The 17,095-nt window shown below is 40.8% G+C and overlaps 1 protein-coding gene across 2 annotated transcripts in view; it reads right to left on the reverse strand.

Moving 5' to 3' along the window:
* The window catches only part of Kbtbd12 (kelch repeat and BTB domain containing 12), a 72,409-nt gene extending 57,932 nt beyond the window's left edge, over window positions 1-14,477 (reverse strand). For both annotated transcript variants that reach the window (XM_004665118.2, XM_045152643.1), the window contains exons 1-3: window positions 14,421-14,477; window positions 5,181-6,361; window positions 205-475 (exon numbers count right to left, since the gene is read on the reverse strand). In XM_004665118.2, coding sequence (XP_004665175.2) covers window positions 205-475; window positions 5,181-6,250 — 1,341 coding nt within the window. In that variant the 5' untranslated portion in view covers window positions 6,251-6,361; window positions 14,421-14,477. The remainder of the gene's footprint in view (window positions 1-204; window positions 476-5,180; window positions 6,362-14,420) is intronic.
* Between the last annotated feature and the right edge of the window lie 2,618 nt (window positions 14,478-17,095).

Raw genomic sequence — 17,095 nt, forward strand, 5'->3', positions numbered from 1 at the left:
AGTCTTTAAGCCAAAATAAACCCTTTCCTCTCACAAGCTGCTCTTGTTTGGGTGTCCATCCCAGCACACAAAGGTAATTACATCAGGTAGAAAGCATTTTATCCATATGTATGCCATTCTTTTAGTATGAAACAACTGCTACATTTTCCAACAAAGCCAGCCTCATATAGCCATGCCAGTTATGTATGCAAGAAATTTCTTAACCTGAGGGGTCCAGCCTCCAATGACATATAGCTTATTGTTAAGTGTTACAACAGCATGACACGCCAATGGAAGTGGAAGGGGCGACACCCTTTTCCAGTTGTCCCGTTCTATGGAGTACTTGTCAACACAGTTTGTAATAAGGTACTGGTTTTTAATTTTCATCTGTCCGCCTACAATGTATAGGTCATTATGGATACTTCCCAGAGCATAGAGCTCCCGGAATTCAGCTGTGCATAACTTTTCCCAAAACTGGTTTCCTCTATCATGATACCTGTAAGTTAACAAAGAGAGAACCAGGATTAGTCATTGTGAAAACAACTCATCCAAGAAACACATTTCAGTTTCTTTTTCAACTAAAAATAAGACTTTTCTAATTGGAGGAGAAAAAATTAACACAAGACAGTGATATAGGTTTGTTTTATTTTTTCTAAGGATTAATGAACAAAATATGATATGCTTGATACAACTATATCTCCCTAAATAATTTTAGGAAAAGTATATATGTAAAAAAGTATACATGGGCTGAAGAAATGGCCCAACCGTTAAGGTGTTTGCTTGCAAAGCCAAAGTACCTGGGTCTGATTCCCTAGTACCCATGTAAAGCCAGATACACAAAGCAGTGCATGCGTCTGGAGTTTGTTTGCAGTGGCTCGAAACCTGGCATACCCATTCTCTCACTCACTGTTTGCCTTCCTCTGTGTCAAATAAATAAATAAATAAATAATTTTTGTTTATTTTTATTTATTTTGAGAGCGACAGACAGAGAGAGAAAGAGGCACAGAGAGAGAGAGAGAGAGAGAGAGAGAGGAGAGTGAGTGCGCCAGGGCTTCCAGCCATTGCAAATGAACTCCAGACGTGTGTGCCCCCTTGTGCATCTGGCTAACGTGGGTCCTGGGAAACTGAGCTTCGAACTGGGTCCTTAGGCTTCACAGGCAAGCGCTTAACCTCTAAGCCACCTCTCCAGCCCTAAATAAAACTTTTTAAAAGTATACATTATCCAGGACTATCTTCAATATTTCCAACTTTTGAGAAAGAAAATCAACAGGGAAGTCAGCAAATCATTTTTAACAGGAACAAATAAAAAGAGACAAAATATAAAATTACCCGATTCTATGGATAATAAATATTTTAATACTTCATTAAAGAAATCATTGTTTTAGGGCAGAGAATCTGAAATACCTCAATTCAGGATTTCTAATCAGAATTTCAAGTTGTAGCTTAACTGGTTTAAAATTGGGTCAGAAGCACCGTATAAAACCCATCTGTCTATGTCTACTGGACATTTCATATTTTAATCTACTAGATATGGTAATTCTGGTAATTTCTTCCATGAATAGCTATGGCTGTTTAGCAAGAGTCTTGGGACATAGGGATCCTGGGATAGGTGGATCTTTCTGCCTTGTGGAGTCTAGTGGAGTAACTGATTTGGGGTAGGGGAAAGCTTTACAAAATCATTGAGGATGCAGTTTTATGATGCTTGATTTTTTGAGATAGAGTCTCTATGTACCCCAGGCTCACTAATCACTCATTATCCTCCTGTCTTAGCCACAAAGTTGCTGGGGTTTACAGATGTGTACCACCACACTTCGCAGGTAAGTCTATGTTTCTAATCATGTGAGATAGATAGCCCAAGAAGGACAGAAATACTTAAGGGAACAGTGGGATTAAAATCCATGAAATCAAATATCCCAGAAAACCTAGAAAAGTACACCTGGAGTTAAATCAAAAAAAGAATATCCAGGAAATGGAAGATAAGGAGCCAGGTGTTCTGTTTGGAAACAAGGATGAGAATGAAGGACTTTAATGGGTGCTTTGTATTGAATATAGTTTTTAAATTATTTTTTATGTGGAGAGAGAGAATTGGTGCAGGACCTCTAGCCACTGCACATGTGTGACCTTGTGCGCATGCCTGACTTTGTGTGCATGTGTCACCTTGAGTGTCTGGCTTATGTGGGCTCTGGAGAGTTGAACCTGGGTCTTTAGGCTACATAGGCAAGCACCTTAACTGCTAAGAAATCTTTCTAGTCTCCTGAATACAGTTTTTAATGAGCATCTGACAGTTAGTCATCTAGGCAGAGTTGCTCCCACTTGTTCTGGGCCAAATCTTGCATTCCCCAGAGAACATTTGGCTTCAGGCTTTACAGGGAAGTTGGGAGGCATATTCCTTTCCTCGAGGCATGTCTGGCTTGTCACAGCTGAATGCAGAGATATATCAAACCTTTCCAATGGCTATCTTCTGCGTAATTCTAGAAAAGAAGCCAGGGTCCCTAGAATCACATGTAATAATTTCACTGCTATTTTAAGTATATTGCATGGATTTTCACAGACAAAGGAAGGTTTTGTGTTTACATGTGGAGATCACAGAAGAAAAGCTAACTGAATGACTATATAAACAGAACCACAGTGGGATCTGGTTTTCTGAGGCATAGTTTAAGAAAACAAGATAAAGCTGGGTATGGTGTCACACACCTTTAATCCCAGCCCTTGAGAGACAGAGGTAGGAGGACTGCTGTGGGTTCAAAGCCAGCCTGAGATCACATAATGAATTCCAGGTAAGCCTGAGCTAGAGCAAAATAAAACAAAACAAACTGACAACAACAACAAAACATCAAAAAAAAAAAAAAGATAAAATGAAATATAGTTCCTGAAAGTTTGGGTGATTTGCTATTATTATTATTTTTTTAAGGTAGGGTCTCAATCTAGCCCAGGCTGACCTGGTATTCACTCTATATTCTCAGGGTGGCCTCGAACTCACGGTGATTCTCCTACCTCTGTCTGCCTCCCGAGTACTGGGATTAAAGGTGTGCGCCACCATGCCCAGTGACTTGCTAATTTTTGTTGTAACATTTAGAACTGAAAGTGGAGAGATAAAATACCTAGATAGAACATAAAACGTAAGATTTAGGGCTGAAGAGATAGCTCAGGGGGTTTAAGGAGCTTGCTTGCAAAGACTGCTGGTCCTGGTTCAGTTCCCCAATACCCAAAGCCAATGCACAAAGTGGTAGATTTGTCTGGAGTCATTTGCAGTGTCAGGAGGCTCTGGTGAGCCCATTCTCTCTCTCAAATAAATAAAAATAAAAGTAAAACCTGGCATGGTGGCATATACCTTTAATCTCAGCACTCGGGAGGCAGAGGTAGGATTGCCATAAGTTTGAGGCCACCCTGAGACTACACAATGAATTCTAGGTCAGCCTGGGCTAGAGTGGAACCCTACCTCAAAACAACAAAACAAAACAAATTAAAAAGTAAAAATAAAAATAAAACTTATGACTGGGAAAAGTAGATAAATTATCAAAAAAGGAAATAGAAGTGACAAAAGCATTCAATGTTAACAGGTTGAAGTTGAAGTATGGTGTAGGCATCCTCACCTGTTCCATATGCCAAAATGAGAAGATAAAGGAGGTTGAAAGGAGTGTCTTTTTCTTTTTTTAAATTTTTATTTATTCATTCATTTGAGAGAGAGAAAGGCATGCCAGGGCCTCCAGCCACTGCAAACAAACTCCAGACTCATGTGCCCCCTTGTGCATCTGGCTTACGTGGGTCCTGGAGAATCGAACCTGGGTCCTTTGGCTTTGCAGGCAAATGCCTTAACTGCCAAGCCATCCCTCCAGCCCAGGAGTGTCTTTCTGAAAAGTCAAGACCTACCAGGCTGCTAGTTTACATCCTCCTTTAAGTCAGGAAGAAATTTATCTGCATGGAGATCTATGAGCTATACAGTATAGGCGAATTGAAAGGCATGTGGACAAAGGTTAAAGGAATAAGAAATTATAGCAAAATGATGAAAATATTATGAAGACAATATTTCAGGAGTGTGGCACAGGATACGACATTTCCCACACCTATCATAAAACTGGTACTGATGTGACTTTCAGTGATGTGAAGAGATTAAGAGTCTTGGGAGATAGGTAACCTGAGATAGATGGTTTCCCAGTGTTCTCAAGTCTAATACACTAACTGATTGGAGAAGAGGTTTCCACTTAAGCCTAAGGTAATGCTGAGAATTTCATTACTTGCTTTCCATATTGTTTCATATGGAGGAAAAGGTGGAAGAAATTGGTAAGTTTACCTTAATTCTGACCAATGTGGAAGATTTAGCTGGTAATGGGAACCTGACTGAGTTCAAGACAGGTAAGAAAGGAAGTCCGGGGGTGTGTAATTAGGCATTGCCCTAAGAAGGAGGAGGGCATTCAAAGTGTGAAGATGAAGATGTTTGAAGACCAGAACAGACAGACACATTGACAGGGATAGATATTTAGTATAATAAGTTCTGGAGCTGAAGAGATGGCTCAGCAGTTAAGCATTTACTGTAAAACCTAACCTAGGTTCGATTCTCTAGTACCCATGTAAAGCCAGCTGCACAAAGAGGCACATGCATCTGGAGTTCATTTGTGGTGGCTGAGGCCCTGGCATACCCATTCTCTCTGACTGTGTCTCTTCTATCTATCGCTCTCTGCTTACAAATAAATACATATAAGATACGTTTTGGGGCTGGAGAGATGGCTTAGTGGTTAAGGCACTTGCCTGCAAAGCCTAAGGACCCAGCTTCGAACCCCCAGGACCCACATAAGCTGGATGCACAAGGTGGTGCATGCATCTGGAGTTCATTTGCAGTGGCCAGAGGCCCTGACATGCTTATTCTGTCTGCCTTTTCTCTCTCTCAAATACATAAAAATAAAATAAGATAAATAAGTTCTAGGCTGGAGAGATGGCTTACCAGTTAAGCGCTTCCCTGTGAAGCCTAAGGACCCTGGTTCAAGGCTTGATTCCCCAGGACCCACATAAGCCAGATGCATAAGGTGGCACATGCATCTGGAGTTCTTTTGCAGTGGCTGGAGGCCCTGGTGTGCCCATTCTCTCTCTCTCTCTCTCTCTCTCTCTCTCTCTCTCTCTCTCTCTCTCTGCCTCTTTCTCTCTGTCGCTCTGAAATATTGCAAATGTCAAAGCAAATTAAAAAAAACCTGATGCTCAATACAAACCTATAGATTTCAACGTTCTTGTTCTTTTGTCTAGATAGCCTGGTGGCAGTTGCTTCTCCAGCCACAATCACTGTATTATTTTCCATGACGACCCCAGTACACACTGTTCCTAAACCCTCCCCATATTTGGGAGATGAGATAAAATAGGTCTTCCGTGACACAGGATCATAACAGAAACTGGCGTCCCCATAGTTCCTGTGCCGTGACCTGATTCCTGAAGAATTGTTGCCGATGCAAAGCAGAAGACTGGTGGTTTCCATGCCATAGCGGAGGTTTAGTGAGTGCTGTTGGGGTGTCTTGATGGCTTTGAATGCATTCTGAATTATGTCAATGCAGCCTGCATCACAGAGAAGCATTGTGTTCCTTTTCAGAGCCTGCCTTAAGAAGGAAGGATTTATAAGCTCCAATCTGACTTGCTTTAAAAGGTCAACAAGATGCTCTGCACGCAACTCTTGGTTATGATTGACCCATCTCAGAACCAAGTCCAGAATGCTCTCCTCTCGGGATATGTTCAGGTCATCAGATTTAATAAGTGTCAAAAACTGGTGCACTTCAATGTCTAATATTTCTTCATGTAAGCTCACCTCGGCAAAGTGCTGATATAAATACTTCTTGGACTGGTCCGATAAATCTTCTGCTCCAATCTGTTTTGCAAAGTAATAGATTCCTACACAGTTGGAGGCATCCATGTGAGCCATCATATATTTCTGACACACACTAAAGACTTCTTCCATCTGCATGAAATAGGCAGCCATAGCTACGGTCTGTACATTGGCGTTGTTGATCTCCAAAGCCGCACTGTACATGTAATTTAGTATCACTGCCACGCTTTCTGCTGTGATGTCATAGAGGATGACTTCTCTCCGAGTGCACTCGAGTAGGCCACAGGTGAACATAGCTTTGAAATAAGGACTAAATGCAGCGAGGACCAGTCTGTGGCAAGGAAATTTCTCTTCTTCTGCTATGAGTACCACATCAATCATTTCTGCTAATTCTTTCATGTTTTTAATTTTATTCAGTAAATTCAAGCTATGTTGCCATTTTTCATTTCCCTTGATCTTGCACTCCATGACCCACTTCTCAAAGCTCCTAAACAAGTCTTCTTTGAGTTCAGCTTGATTCCTGAGGGGCTACTTGCATTTCTGGTTACTCACAAAGCAACAGAGGTTCCTGAAACATTCCTGTGGTTAAGAAAAGAAGTAGTTTTAAAAAATACTTTTATTTACTTATTTATTCGAGAAAGGAGAGGGAGAGAGAAAGAGAGAGAGTGAGAGAGAGAAAGACTGAAAATGAGCTTGCCAGGGCCTTCAGCTACTGCAAATGAACTCCAGATGCATGCGCCACCTTGTGCATCTGGCTTACATGGATCCTGGGGATCAAACCTGGGCCCTTTGGCTTTGCAGGCAAGTACCTGAACAACTAAGCCATCTCTTCAGCCAAGAAACAGATTTTGTCTAAAAAAAGAAATTCTCTTTATTTGAAATACCAAGCCTTAGTGCTAAGTTTTTTAATAAATAAACATTATTCATTCCAACTCAGAGAGGGTTTTTCTTGTTTTATGTCTTTCCAGCTTAAGAAAACTACTTGTGTATCTGAAATAATTTTCTTTCTTCTTTTTCTTCTTCTTTTTGGCTTTTCAAGGTCGAAGTAGGTTCTCCCTCTAGCCCAGGCTGATCTGGAATTCACCATGTAGTCTCAGGATGGTCTTGAATTCACAGTGATCCTCCTACCTCTGTCCCCTGAGTTCTAGGATTAAAGGTGTGCATCACCATGCCTAGCATGTATCTGTAATAATTTTGATATGTAAATTATAAATTATTAACTCCTACCACAATATTTCTAATCATTAGTGAGGGCTTTTCTAGGACTGAAAAGTCCTTCACAGCATGAATAAAGAAGTAGTAAGATGCATATATTCTGTATTTCCATGGCTGGTTACCAAATAGAGCTGGACCACAGTCAGAGGGCACATTAGGACAGTATCCTAAGGATGGATATACATGGTTATAGACATAAGTTACACATAACCCCTCCAACATACTTACCCATATGTATAATGACTAATCCAACAAAACCATGACTAAGGGCCATAGAGGATGTACCCTGGAAGTAGAATAGCTAAAAAACAGTCCACTAGGCTTCTGCTTACACTTTGACATGGGAGAAATAATTCAAGCTGGTAAGCAATTCTAATTTCAGTTCTGCTGAGCTTTAATGCTCAAGCCAGTGTACACTGATTTAGAACTTGTGATGTTTGAAACTGACACCTAAATCATCCTCACCATAGAACACATAGAAGCCTTTGGGCTTCTCCATTCTTCCTTCTTGCCCAGCTTTTCTTTGTTTTCTGTCTCACAATGACAGAAATGGAATTGCTTCTTGCATCAAAAAGCCCTACTCTAATTAAAAGCCTCTAAGCTAGTGGTGTCACCTTTACCTTCTGGGGCAATTTGGAACAGGAGGTCTCAGGGAAGTTAATTAGCTTCCTGATTTAAAGAAGGACATTCCCAGAGCCGGGAGCTCTTGGGAGGAGAAGGTCCTGGTGGCCGGCTCCTTTTCTACTTCTCACTTGGCTGTGAAGCTGCAGGCAGTGAGAATAAATGTTGATGGCAGCAGTTAGCGCTGGGAGTTAAGCAAGAAAGAGGTGGCACTTGTAATAGCAGGAACACATGCTGCTTAGCTAGAAAGGGTCAAAATGTGCTGAATTTCTGTAGCCCTGTAAGGAATTAGGCATCTCATCAGAAATGGCCTTTTATGAGTGTTGAATTAAAGTTCACTTCAGGAAAGAAGTGTTAGACACGCGACAAGGATGTTTAATTGTAGAGTGACAACTGTAAGACCCCAAGAAGCATGTTGCAGAAGCTTGTGGTGTTACAACAGGCAGCTGACCTCAGGTGTCTACCTGGAATTGCCATGAACTCTTCTTGCTGGACATTCTGGCATTAATTGTTGCTTTATTTTAATAAAGCTTAAGGCTTCCCCAGAGAGGGGCTTTCTGGTTTTATGTCTTTGTTTTAATTTTTTGCAACTTTTTACGAAGATTATTCACTTATGGTTAATTACGAGGTTATTATATGTTTGAATACTCTTATACACATGGTGACTAGCCCAAATCATATTACATGGGCTTCTTTACACAAAAATCACATCACTGTATATGTGGCAGCTGTTATTGGAGCTAAAAATATTAGCTGTTTTTTTCTTCAGTTCTGGAAATCTAATCCAGTCTCACACATGCTAGGCAAGCTTTCTACTACAGAGCTACACACTCTGCCCAGAATCTAAGCCTTCTTCTAAGGAAGTAAATGTTTTTTAAAAGGTCTACTATTTTATTTGTATTGATGTATAAGAATCCCTCAAAGAATGCCAGTGCTCATGATGCCAGAAGACCAAGTACAGCTTCCAGATGGGATATTCTGGATCTGACACATAGAAGGCGGTTCATTTAGCTCTAAGAATGTCTTGGTGATGTTAGGAGCCCTGAGACCCTGGGACCCTGTGATTTCACACTTTTAAGGTAGAAACTAAATCACACACCTGATGAGACTTTTTGGCCTAATGGCTATTTTAAATATGCAGGCAGAATTGCTTTGAAGATAACTAGTGAGCCATATGCCTGTTTTCTTCATAAACATATTACAGGTAGTATCTTGTAGGCAGCTTCATGGTAGATGATGCTAGTTTTTCTCTCAGTATTCAACCTGCTTTCGCTTGGTGCAGCTGGGAGCACACTGACCCTCCTTTCCCTCATTATGGTGTCAGGGACAGGTATGGCATTAGAGATCAGCTGAAGCAGTAAAGTTCAGGTCTCTGGCTCCATGACTGGGATGTGCTGAATGCTGCTGCAGATATGCCCCTGTGAGCCAGCATCAGGACAAAGCAGACCTTGGGAAGAAGGCCTGGAAAAGTTTCCAGAACAATGGAATTCGAAACAGGCCTGATGTCAATATTTTCCTGTTTTGAGACAACATAAGTTGATTTGAACTGAAAATGCTATTATTTGCAGTCAAGAATGCTTACTTATGTAAGTGGTACATATAGAATAATTGAGAAAAGGCTGCCTAAGGTAACTGTAACTATATACATCACTTTGTTATATTCTTTTTTTTTTTCTATTATCATACTGCCTAGTAAGAGAGCCATCAAGTTTTTTTTCCCCTTTTCTTTTTTGAGGCAGAGTCTCCCACTAGCCAAGGCTAACCTGGAATTCACTATGTAGTCTCTGGCTGGCCTTGAACTCACAGTGATCCTCCTACCTCTGCCTCCCAAGTACTGGGATTAAAGGTATGAGCCACCACACCAGGCAAGGTTTCTTATTATCCTCATTTCTCCTTCATAAAAATCAATACTCAAGTCGCTCTTCTCTGTCGGTTTCACATGAAATGGTCACAGCATTAATAGAGGAAGGAAATGAACTGTGAACCTAATTCCATCTAACCTCAAAGTCTACACTCTTACCCACTCCCTCTAGTGCAGGGTTGGCAAGCTAGAGCAGGAGGAGAAATATGTCAGGCTTTGCAGGCCACCCAGGTTCCATCACAACCACTCAGCTTTGCTCTTAGGACTCAAAGCAGACACAGACCAAACATAAACAAGAAGCATGACTGTGTGCCAGAAAGATGGGTTTTGTATACTGAAACTGAATTTCATGTGTTTGCATGTTCTATTTTCCAAATTCTTCTTTTGACTTTGAAAAGTCATTTTAAAGTTGTGAAACCCATTCTTAGCTCATGGTCTATACAAAAAACAAGTGGCAGGTTGCCGACTGCTGCTCCAGTGTTATAAATAAATCCACTCTAGATTGTGAGCTGAATACTTTTTTGTCCAGGTGACTAATTTCCATTTCCCCTTTGAAATCCAGCTGAAATTTTTTGAGAGGGGACTGGTCCTGTTTTTAAAACTTCATCATTTTTTTTCCCTAGGTATAAGGCAATTTCTTGAATGAATGTTATACTTGGGTATGGTTCCTCTGTCTCAAACATTGGCTTAAATATCAACAGACACTCAAGTTCTTTCAAAATGCAAATAAATTTTTCAAACCCTCTGAAGAAGCCTCTATAAGTGCTTTAAATGGACATGCATATTTATTAAGAATCTCTTTGAATTACTGTTTATCATATTCCTAAAAGCCACTCTACTTGCTATGGATTTGCAGATCAAATAAAATTAACTGATAGAGATCCTGAAAAGTATCTGGATGCTAAACTAGCTATTACACTTCAAAATATTCTCAGCATTGCTTCTTTGCATATGGGCTGCAAGAAGATCTTGGCATAACAGATGGGTGCTTTGAAGTGAGAAAGCCCTGGATGTGAACCACAGGTTAGCTGCTTCCTTGCTGTAATCTTAAAATGATTTAACTTTCCTAGATCTTGATCTCTTCGTGGGGATAAAGCATATAAATAAGGTTCGATTAGTCCTTTCCATCTAAGTGCATGATCAGTGGACTTTCATGTTACAGTGACATAATGTAGTGCAGTTCAAAGGCGAGGGACATGGACTGGCTTGGATTACTGAGGCCTCGTTGGAACCCTTGTCTACCACAACCCAGTAATGTGAACATGTTTCTTAGCCTCTTTGAGTTCTAGTGTTCTCATCTGGGATTTCCTTTGGGAACTATATAAGAACAATTGGGAGAACTGACCAAGGCCATGTGTGTACAATGTGTAATTTGCTAGGCAAAGCTCAAGCAGGATATATCTGTACAGACACTTCTCAAACAAAATTATTTGGATACATATACCAATCACTGTGGATACAGACACAGCTCATAAAGGAAGAGAGCTGACAGCAACTTTTTCTCATAATGGGGGCAGAGAGTGCATTCTCCTTTCATCAGCAAAACAAAATTGTATAAATGTTCTCAATGATATCAATGGGAAGTTATTCTCTGCTCCAATTTATAGAAGACTGAGCTGCTGCATTCATAATAATAGTACCCCTAACAATGGGGAAAAAGAAGTAGCAAAGATAAATATAAATCACAAGAATAAAGCCTAATTATTTCTCAAAACCAAAATGTAGTTATACCCATGTCCATGAAATCTAGTTTTGATAAATGCACTGGGATAAATTTAATGTGGGGCAAAAATGCCAATTTCTTTAAGCCTCAAATGTTTTGCCTTCATAATGTTTGATTTTATCATCTTTACTGTTGCTACTTTTTCTGAGCAATGATTGATACATGACCAAGCTTTCTTTTATAAGAATAATTCTCCATGTTTTACTGGAGTTAAACTAGTTTAAATTCATAGAAGCACTGTTTGAAATAGCAAAAATTTGGAAACCAACTCAATATCCATTAACAACAGATTATTGTACAACAGAAAAAAATGAGTAAGCTGGATCTACATGTATCACAAACGTGATGTGTGAAAAAGACTGTAGAGTATATGCTTCATGGCATAAATGTGTTTAAAATATGCAAAACATTATTCCATATGCTAATACAGTAAATGTAATTATATTCACAAAGTAAATATAAACAGTTGGTGATAAAGAGTATTATAGGAGTTTTTGACATTATTCTTGAATTTTTTTTCTGCTCAGGTTGAAAACACCAAATCAAAAGGTTAAATTAGGTATTCTTTAAGGAGCCAGCTATACAACTGTAGTAGCCTATAAAGAAATGAAGGGTAATTATAATCACCGAATTCAGGAGAGTGGTTGCTTTCAGGAAGTATGAAAGGGGAGACAACTAGTGGAGGATGATAAAGAGTTTCAACTGTATAAATGTTTAATTTCCCTAGCTGTATGGTGGGTACCCAATACACACCTCATTATCCTTCATGCCATTTTGAATATCTTGAATATTGTATAAATTAATTTAAGTTAAAATACTGTATTAGTATTAATCATGTATAGCATTTGAAAACCTTACCCATGTTGGGAACCTTGTCTAGGAGTGACTGGATATTTGGTATATGTACAGAGATAAAAAATACATTATGAATTTTTATGTTATAAATTTGCATATCAAAGTGTAGTCAGCCCAACTTATAAATGACTGGAAAACACAGAACCTTCCAGTCCAAATGACAACTGCTTTGAAAGCCAATGACAGTAGCCCTCTTTCTTTGTTCATTTCCTTGCCATTGATCTGTTTGATGGGAAATGTAAGTGGATTCCTAAGTTGTATGTTTTTTTTCTCATAAAAATGGCTAGAACAGTGAGTAAATTATAATCATCATAGAGTTGATCAATACCATGGTCCTGATTATTATCTGGAAATAAAAGAAAACCTGAAGACCAGAGAAGTAATTAGGAAAGGGTTCATAAAACCATACAGTTTGCCTAACTTCCCTCAACAGATTTTTTTTTTTTCTTTTTGTTTTTTCAAGGTAGGGTCTCACTCTAGCTCAGGCGGACCTGGAATTCACTCTGCATTCTCAGGATGGCCTCGAACTCACGGCGATCCTCCTACCTCTGCCTCCCGAGTGGTGGGATTAAAGGCGTGTGCCACCATGCCCGGCTCCTCAACAGATTTTAGTTAGCAAACTAAGGAAATGTCAACATCCTATCAGAAATAAAAGTTCCAGTTCCATTTTTACACCATTCCATCCAGGCATTGAAAGGTTCCTTCCAGTCTGGCATCCCTCACAGTTTCTGGCCTCATCTCTTGGCATTCCTTCTTTATATTTTTCAATATTTTAGTAATATTGATCTGCTTAATAATTCTAACACATACATGTTATTCTTTAGGTCAGGATAATCCTTCTTCCCCTGTTCAACTTTTAAAAATTCAGTTCAGTTGCCACTTTCTATATAATTTAGTGGTAAAGCTCTTGTCTAGCATGCATGAGGCCCCAGGTTCAGTTCCCAACACAGCAAATAATAAATAAAATCAGATATCACTTTCTCAGTGAAACTGCCCTTTGCCTCCATGCCTGGCTAGACTTAACACACTGGGGTCTTCATTGACTATTACAGTCAAGTATGCATATGTCCCCCTCCACTTTTAGTGATATGAGCACACTGAGGGTAAAGGTTATATCTTAATTCTTTCTCTATTTGTTCCATGTCTGTAATGATTATGGACACACAAGAACTGCTGAAATTAATGCTTTGTTTAGTCTTAGATGAAAACCTTATTTTTCCTTCTTTATGTGTCAGATGAGCATATTAATAACGACTATTTTGAAGATTTTTCTTTGGCATATGGAAGTCAGGCTTCAGTACTTCAAGTTATTATCCTCCTGCCCAAGTCTATAAATCACCCGGATTCCATATAGCTTGATGCATCTACTTTATCTCCTCTCAAAATGAATTCAGTCATCATCTGCTCTCTGAGACTAGGACCCTGCTGTTGGGAAACAACTGAAGCTTGCATTGGCTTCAACATGCAGAGTTGAAACATTTGAGCATCTATGGCAAATATGGCAACAAAGGATCCTTACTTAAGTCCCATGTGACAACAGTGTCCAGAATTTGAAAAGCCAGCTGCAGCCTCTCAGATGGCACACTGTTCTACTTATGCCTAAGTGTCAGTTATTATCGACCATTCTTATGCCATTGCTTTTCTCACCCTCCTTTCTCCATTTAGACTATTTTACAACCATTTAAGTTTGTGACCCTTTAGTTTATACCCATCACCTCCCCTTGCCCTATTTTGTTTCACCGTCACCAGCTTGCTCAAATCCTATATTTGCCAGTGATGGCAGAAAACGGCTTGGAACACAAACACCACCCTAAACGCACTCTTGAGTTTTCCATTGAGAAAGGTCCTGATTTATTTAATACTAATAATTCATCCCACACACGAAGCCAGCCATAGGGATGGTGAAGAAAATAACTTTCCTCTTTGCTAGAGTTCACAATGTTTTGCATTCTCACGGCGCTTTATCCTTTCCAAAGTGCTTTCATATGCATTATAGCTCATTAGTTCCTCTTAAGAACCATGTGGGGGGGGGGTGCAGGGCAATTATTTTTCCTGGCTTTAAAGTTAAGAGAGTTGCCCAGGGATACACTGGGCACTGATGGAATTTCAACGAACCGAACCCCTTTTGATGCCAGGCGCTGCTGTGGGTTCCAGGAAGGCAGGGGCGCCCACCTCGAGGGCGCTTAGTCTACCCAGGACGGGGCAGAATTAGTCAGCAGGGCACTTCAGACAAGGACGGTGTTAATGGAGACCACGCAAGGGACTCGTGCGACAAGGAGGAGGAGGAAGAGGAGGAGAAGAGCTCACGGCCCGTGGCCCGACCGCCTTGGGGTCCCAGGGACCCGCGTGTCTCCTCTACTTACCCAGCTGCCGCTCCCCGATGGCGCCGCGACCGCTGGACGCCGCCCGGGTCGGGAGGGCGCTGGCGGGCAGGCCAGACTGGCTGACAGCGCTGCCCCGATACGTATGGCCAGAGCTATAAATAGACGAGGGACGGGGGCCGGGAGGGCGCGGGCGGCCGCCCTGAGGTGACAGGTGCTCGGCCGGCGCGCGGGGGAGGTGCGGCCACGCGCCGCTATCTGCGCCTGCGCACGGGCTTCCCGCGCCGGGCCGCGCGCTGGGGCCGCGGGTGGTCTGTGAGGAGAGGAGAGGACACGTGTGTTTTTGAAATCAGCCTCTAAGGTGACAAATCCTTTATTTCAATCTTCTTAAAGGTGTGGAAATCCTGTGTGTGACCCCACTGAGTTTGGCTCAGGGTAGGGTCAGGAACCCAGTCAAATACAAATTTTAGATGTATAGCCTACATATATATCCACATCTATATCTATGTCTATGTCTATGTCTATGTCTATGTCTATGTCTATGTCTATATCTATATCATCTATATCTATCTATCTATCTATCTATCTATCTATCTATCTATCTATCTATCTATCTATCTATCTATCTATCTATAAAGTATGCCCCAGATGTTACGTTACATGGCCTGGCCAATTCACATTTAAAACCAACTCATTGTTCATCTGTTCACATTTATAGCTATCTACAAATACGTGCCTCTGTGTGTGTGTGTGTGTGTGTGTGTGTGTTTCTGTATTTTTACTTGCTGTAGTTGGAAACTCAGCCTGGGTCATCGCTTCTGATTGGCGGTATCTTCACAAGAAGGGGGAGGTGTCCCCTACTCCTGGATAAGGACTAGCTCTCTGTTTTCACTTGGGGATGACACAGGGATAGGATACCTTCTCTTGAGAGAAGTGTCACAGATGTCTAATTGGTTAATGAAGAAGCCTTATTGGTTTGACTACTGAAAAAATAGTAGTGGTGGCACAAATTTGTTACCTTACATTTAATATCCTACAGCTTGGAGACCAGAAGTCCAAAATATAGTCCCAGTTAGTTAAAGTGAAGATACCAACAGGGGTGTGTCTCTTTCTGAGGGTTTTAGGAAATAATCAGTGTCCTGGCTCTTTTCCAGTTCCTAAAATCTGTTTTCATTTTTTTGCTTAGAGTTCCTGCCTCCATTTTAAAAGCTAAACTCAGAAAGCTGTATCTTCTTCATATTGCATTTAAACAATTATAGTAAAATATACATAACATTAAATTTACAATGTAATCATTTTAAGTGTTCAATCTAGTGACCTTAAATATCTTTTTTTTTTTTTTTTTTGGTTTTCCGAGGTAGGGTCTCACTCTAGCCCAGGCTGACCTGGAATTCACTATGTAGTCTCAGGGTGGCCTCGAACTCACGGCAATCCTCCTACCTCTGCCTCCCGAGTGCTGGGATTAAAGGTGTGTGCCACCACGCCCGGTTAAATATCTTAACAATGCTGTAAAGCTGCTATATTTTGGGTGTTAAATGTCCCCCAAAATTCCATGTGTTGAAGGTGTGGTCCTGGGGATAGTGCTATTGGGAAGTGTTAGAGCCCTTAGGATGCAGGTCCTAATGAGAGGTCCTTAGGTCATGGGAGGCACACCCCAGATGGGAAATGTGGGACACCAGCAAGACCTCTTCCTTCCTCTGATATGAGCTGTTTGCTGTGCCACATACTCCATGTCCACCAGAGGCCCCAAACAATGGGTTTACCCAATCTTGAACTGGAACCTCCAAAACTGTGAGCCAAAATAAACCATTTCTCTTTATAAGCTAATCATCTCAGGTATTTCCTTATAGTATTAAGAAGCCAACACTATAAGAAACATCACCATTGTCCCTTTCCAGGATTTTTTCATCATGCCATGCTACGTCCACGGCGACCTCGCCTGTGTAGCAAGCAGAAATGCTTCTGCACTGGAAGAGAGCTGAGGACAGAGGGCCAGCACTCCTCGGAGGGATGCCCCCGGTGACCCCTTGGCAGTCAGTTACTGTAAAGGTTCCTGCTGCCCATGAAGTCACGACGACCTAATTGCTGGCGCCAATGCTGTTTCTTTCCTGCTTTCTTCTAGCTGTTTGTCTAAGAACAGCTAATTCAACACTTATTAGTAATCATGCACGCAATCAGAATACAAGAAACAATCTAAGCATTGAATGTGCCCCTCCTATGATTAGGGCAATGGAGGATATGTATAACTCTACTAGGAATAAAAGATTAACTCTAGAACAGTTTTTAGATGGTATAGAGTAGAAACAGCTTATGATGTTTTAGAACAATACTGATCCTGAGAAAGTAAAAGTAGAAATGTTAATCGGTAATGTTCATTAGAAGTATGACAGTTCTACAGATAAGGAGTTGTAAAACTTAGGCTTTCCCACCAGGAAACTTCCTGGGGGGTATGTTCAGTACTTGATCAAGGGCTGATAGTAGACTCCCAGAGCTGGGAACTACCTAGATCCACTCCCCTATGAGGGAGGATATGATAAATTCGGTAATAGATGGGTGAATTATGAAGAAAAAAGGAGGCTATGGCATTCTCTTCCATTTATGGGAACACTTAACAAGGAAGCGTAAGCCTTGGTGTTTATACAGTCCTTGGGACATAAGAAATAAGTAACCTGTTATTCACCTTACACCTAGTTTCTGTTTGTATAATGTTGTGGTCA

Source organism: Jaculus jaculus, chromosome 6 (genome assembly GCF_020740685.1).
Source record: "Jaculus jaculus isolate mJacJac1 chromosome 6, mJacJac1.mat.Y.cur, whole genome shotgun sequence".
Lineage (NCBI taxonomy): Eukaryota > Metazoa > Chordata > Mammalia > Rodentia > Dipodidae > Jaculus > Jaculus jaculus.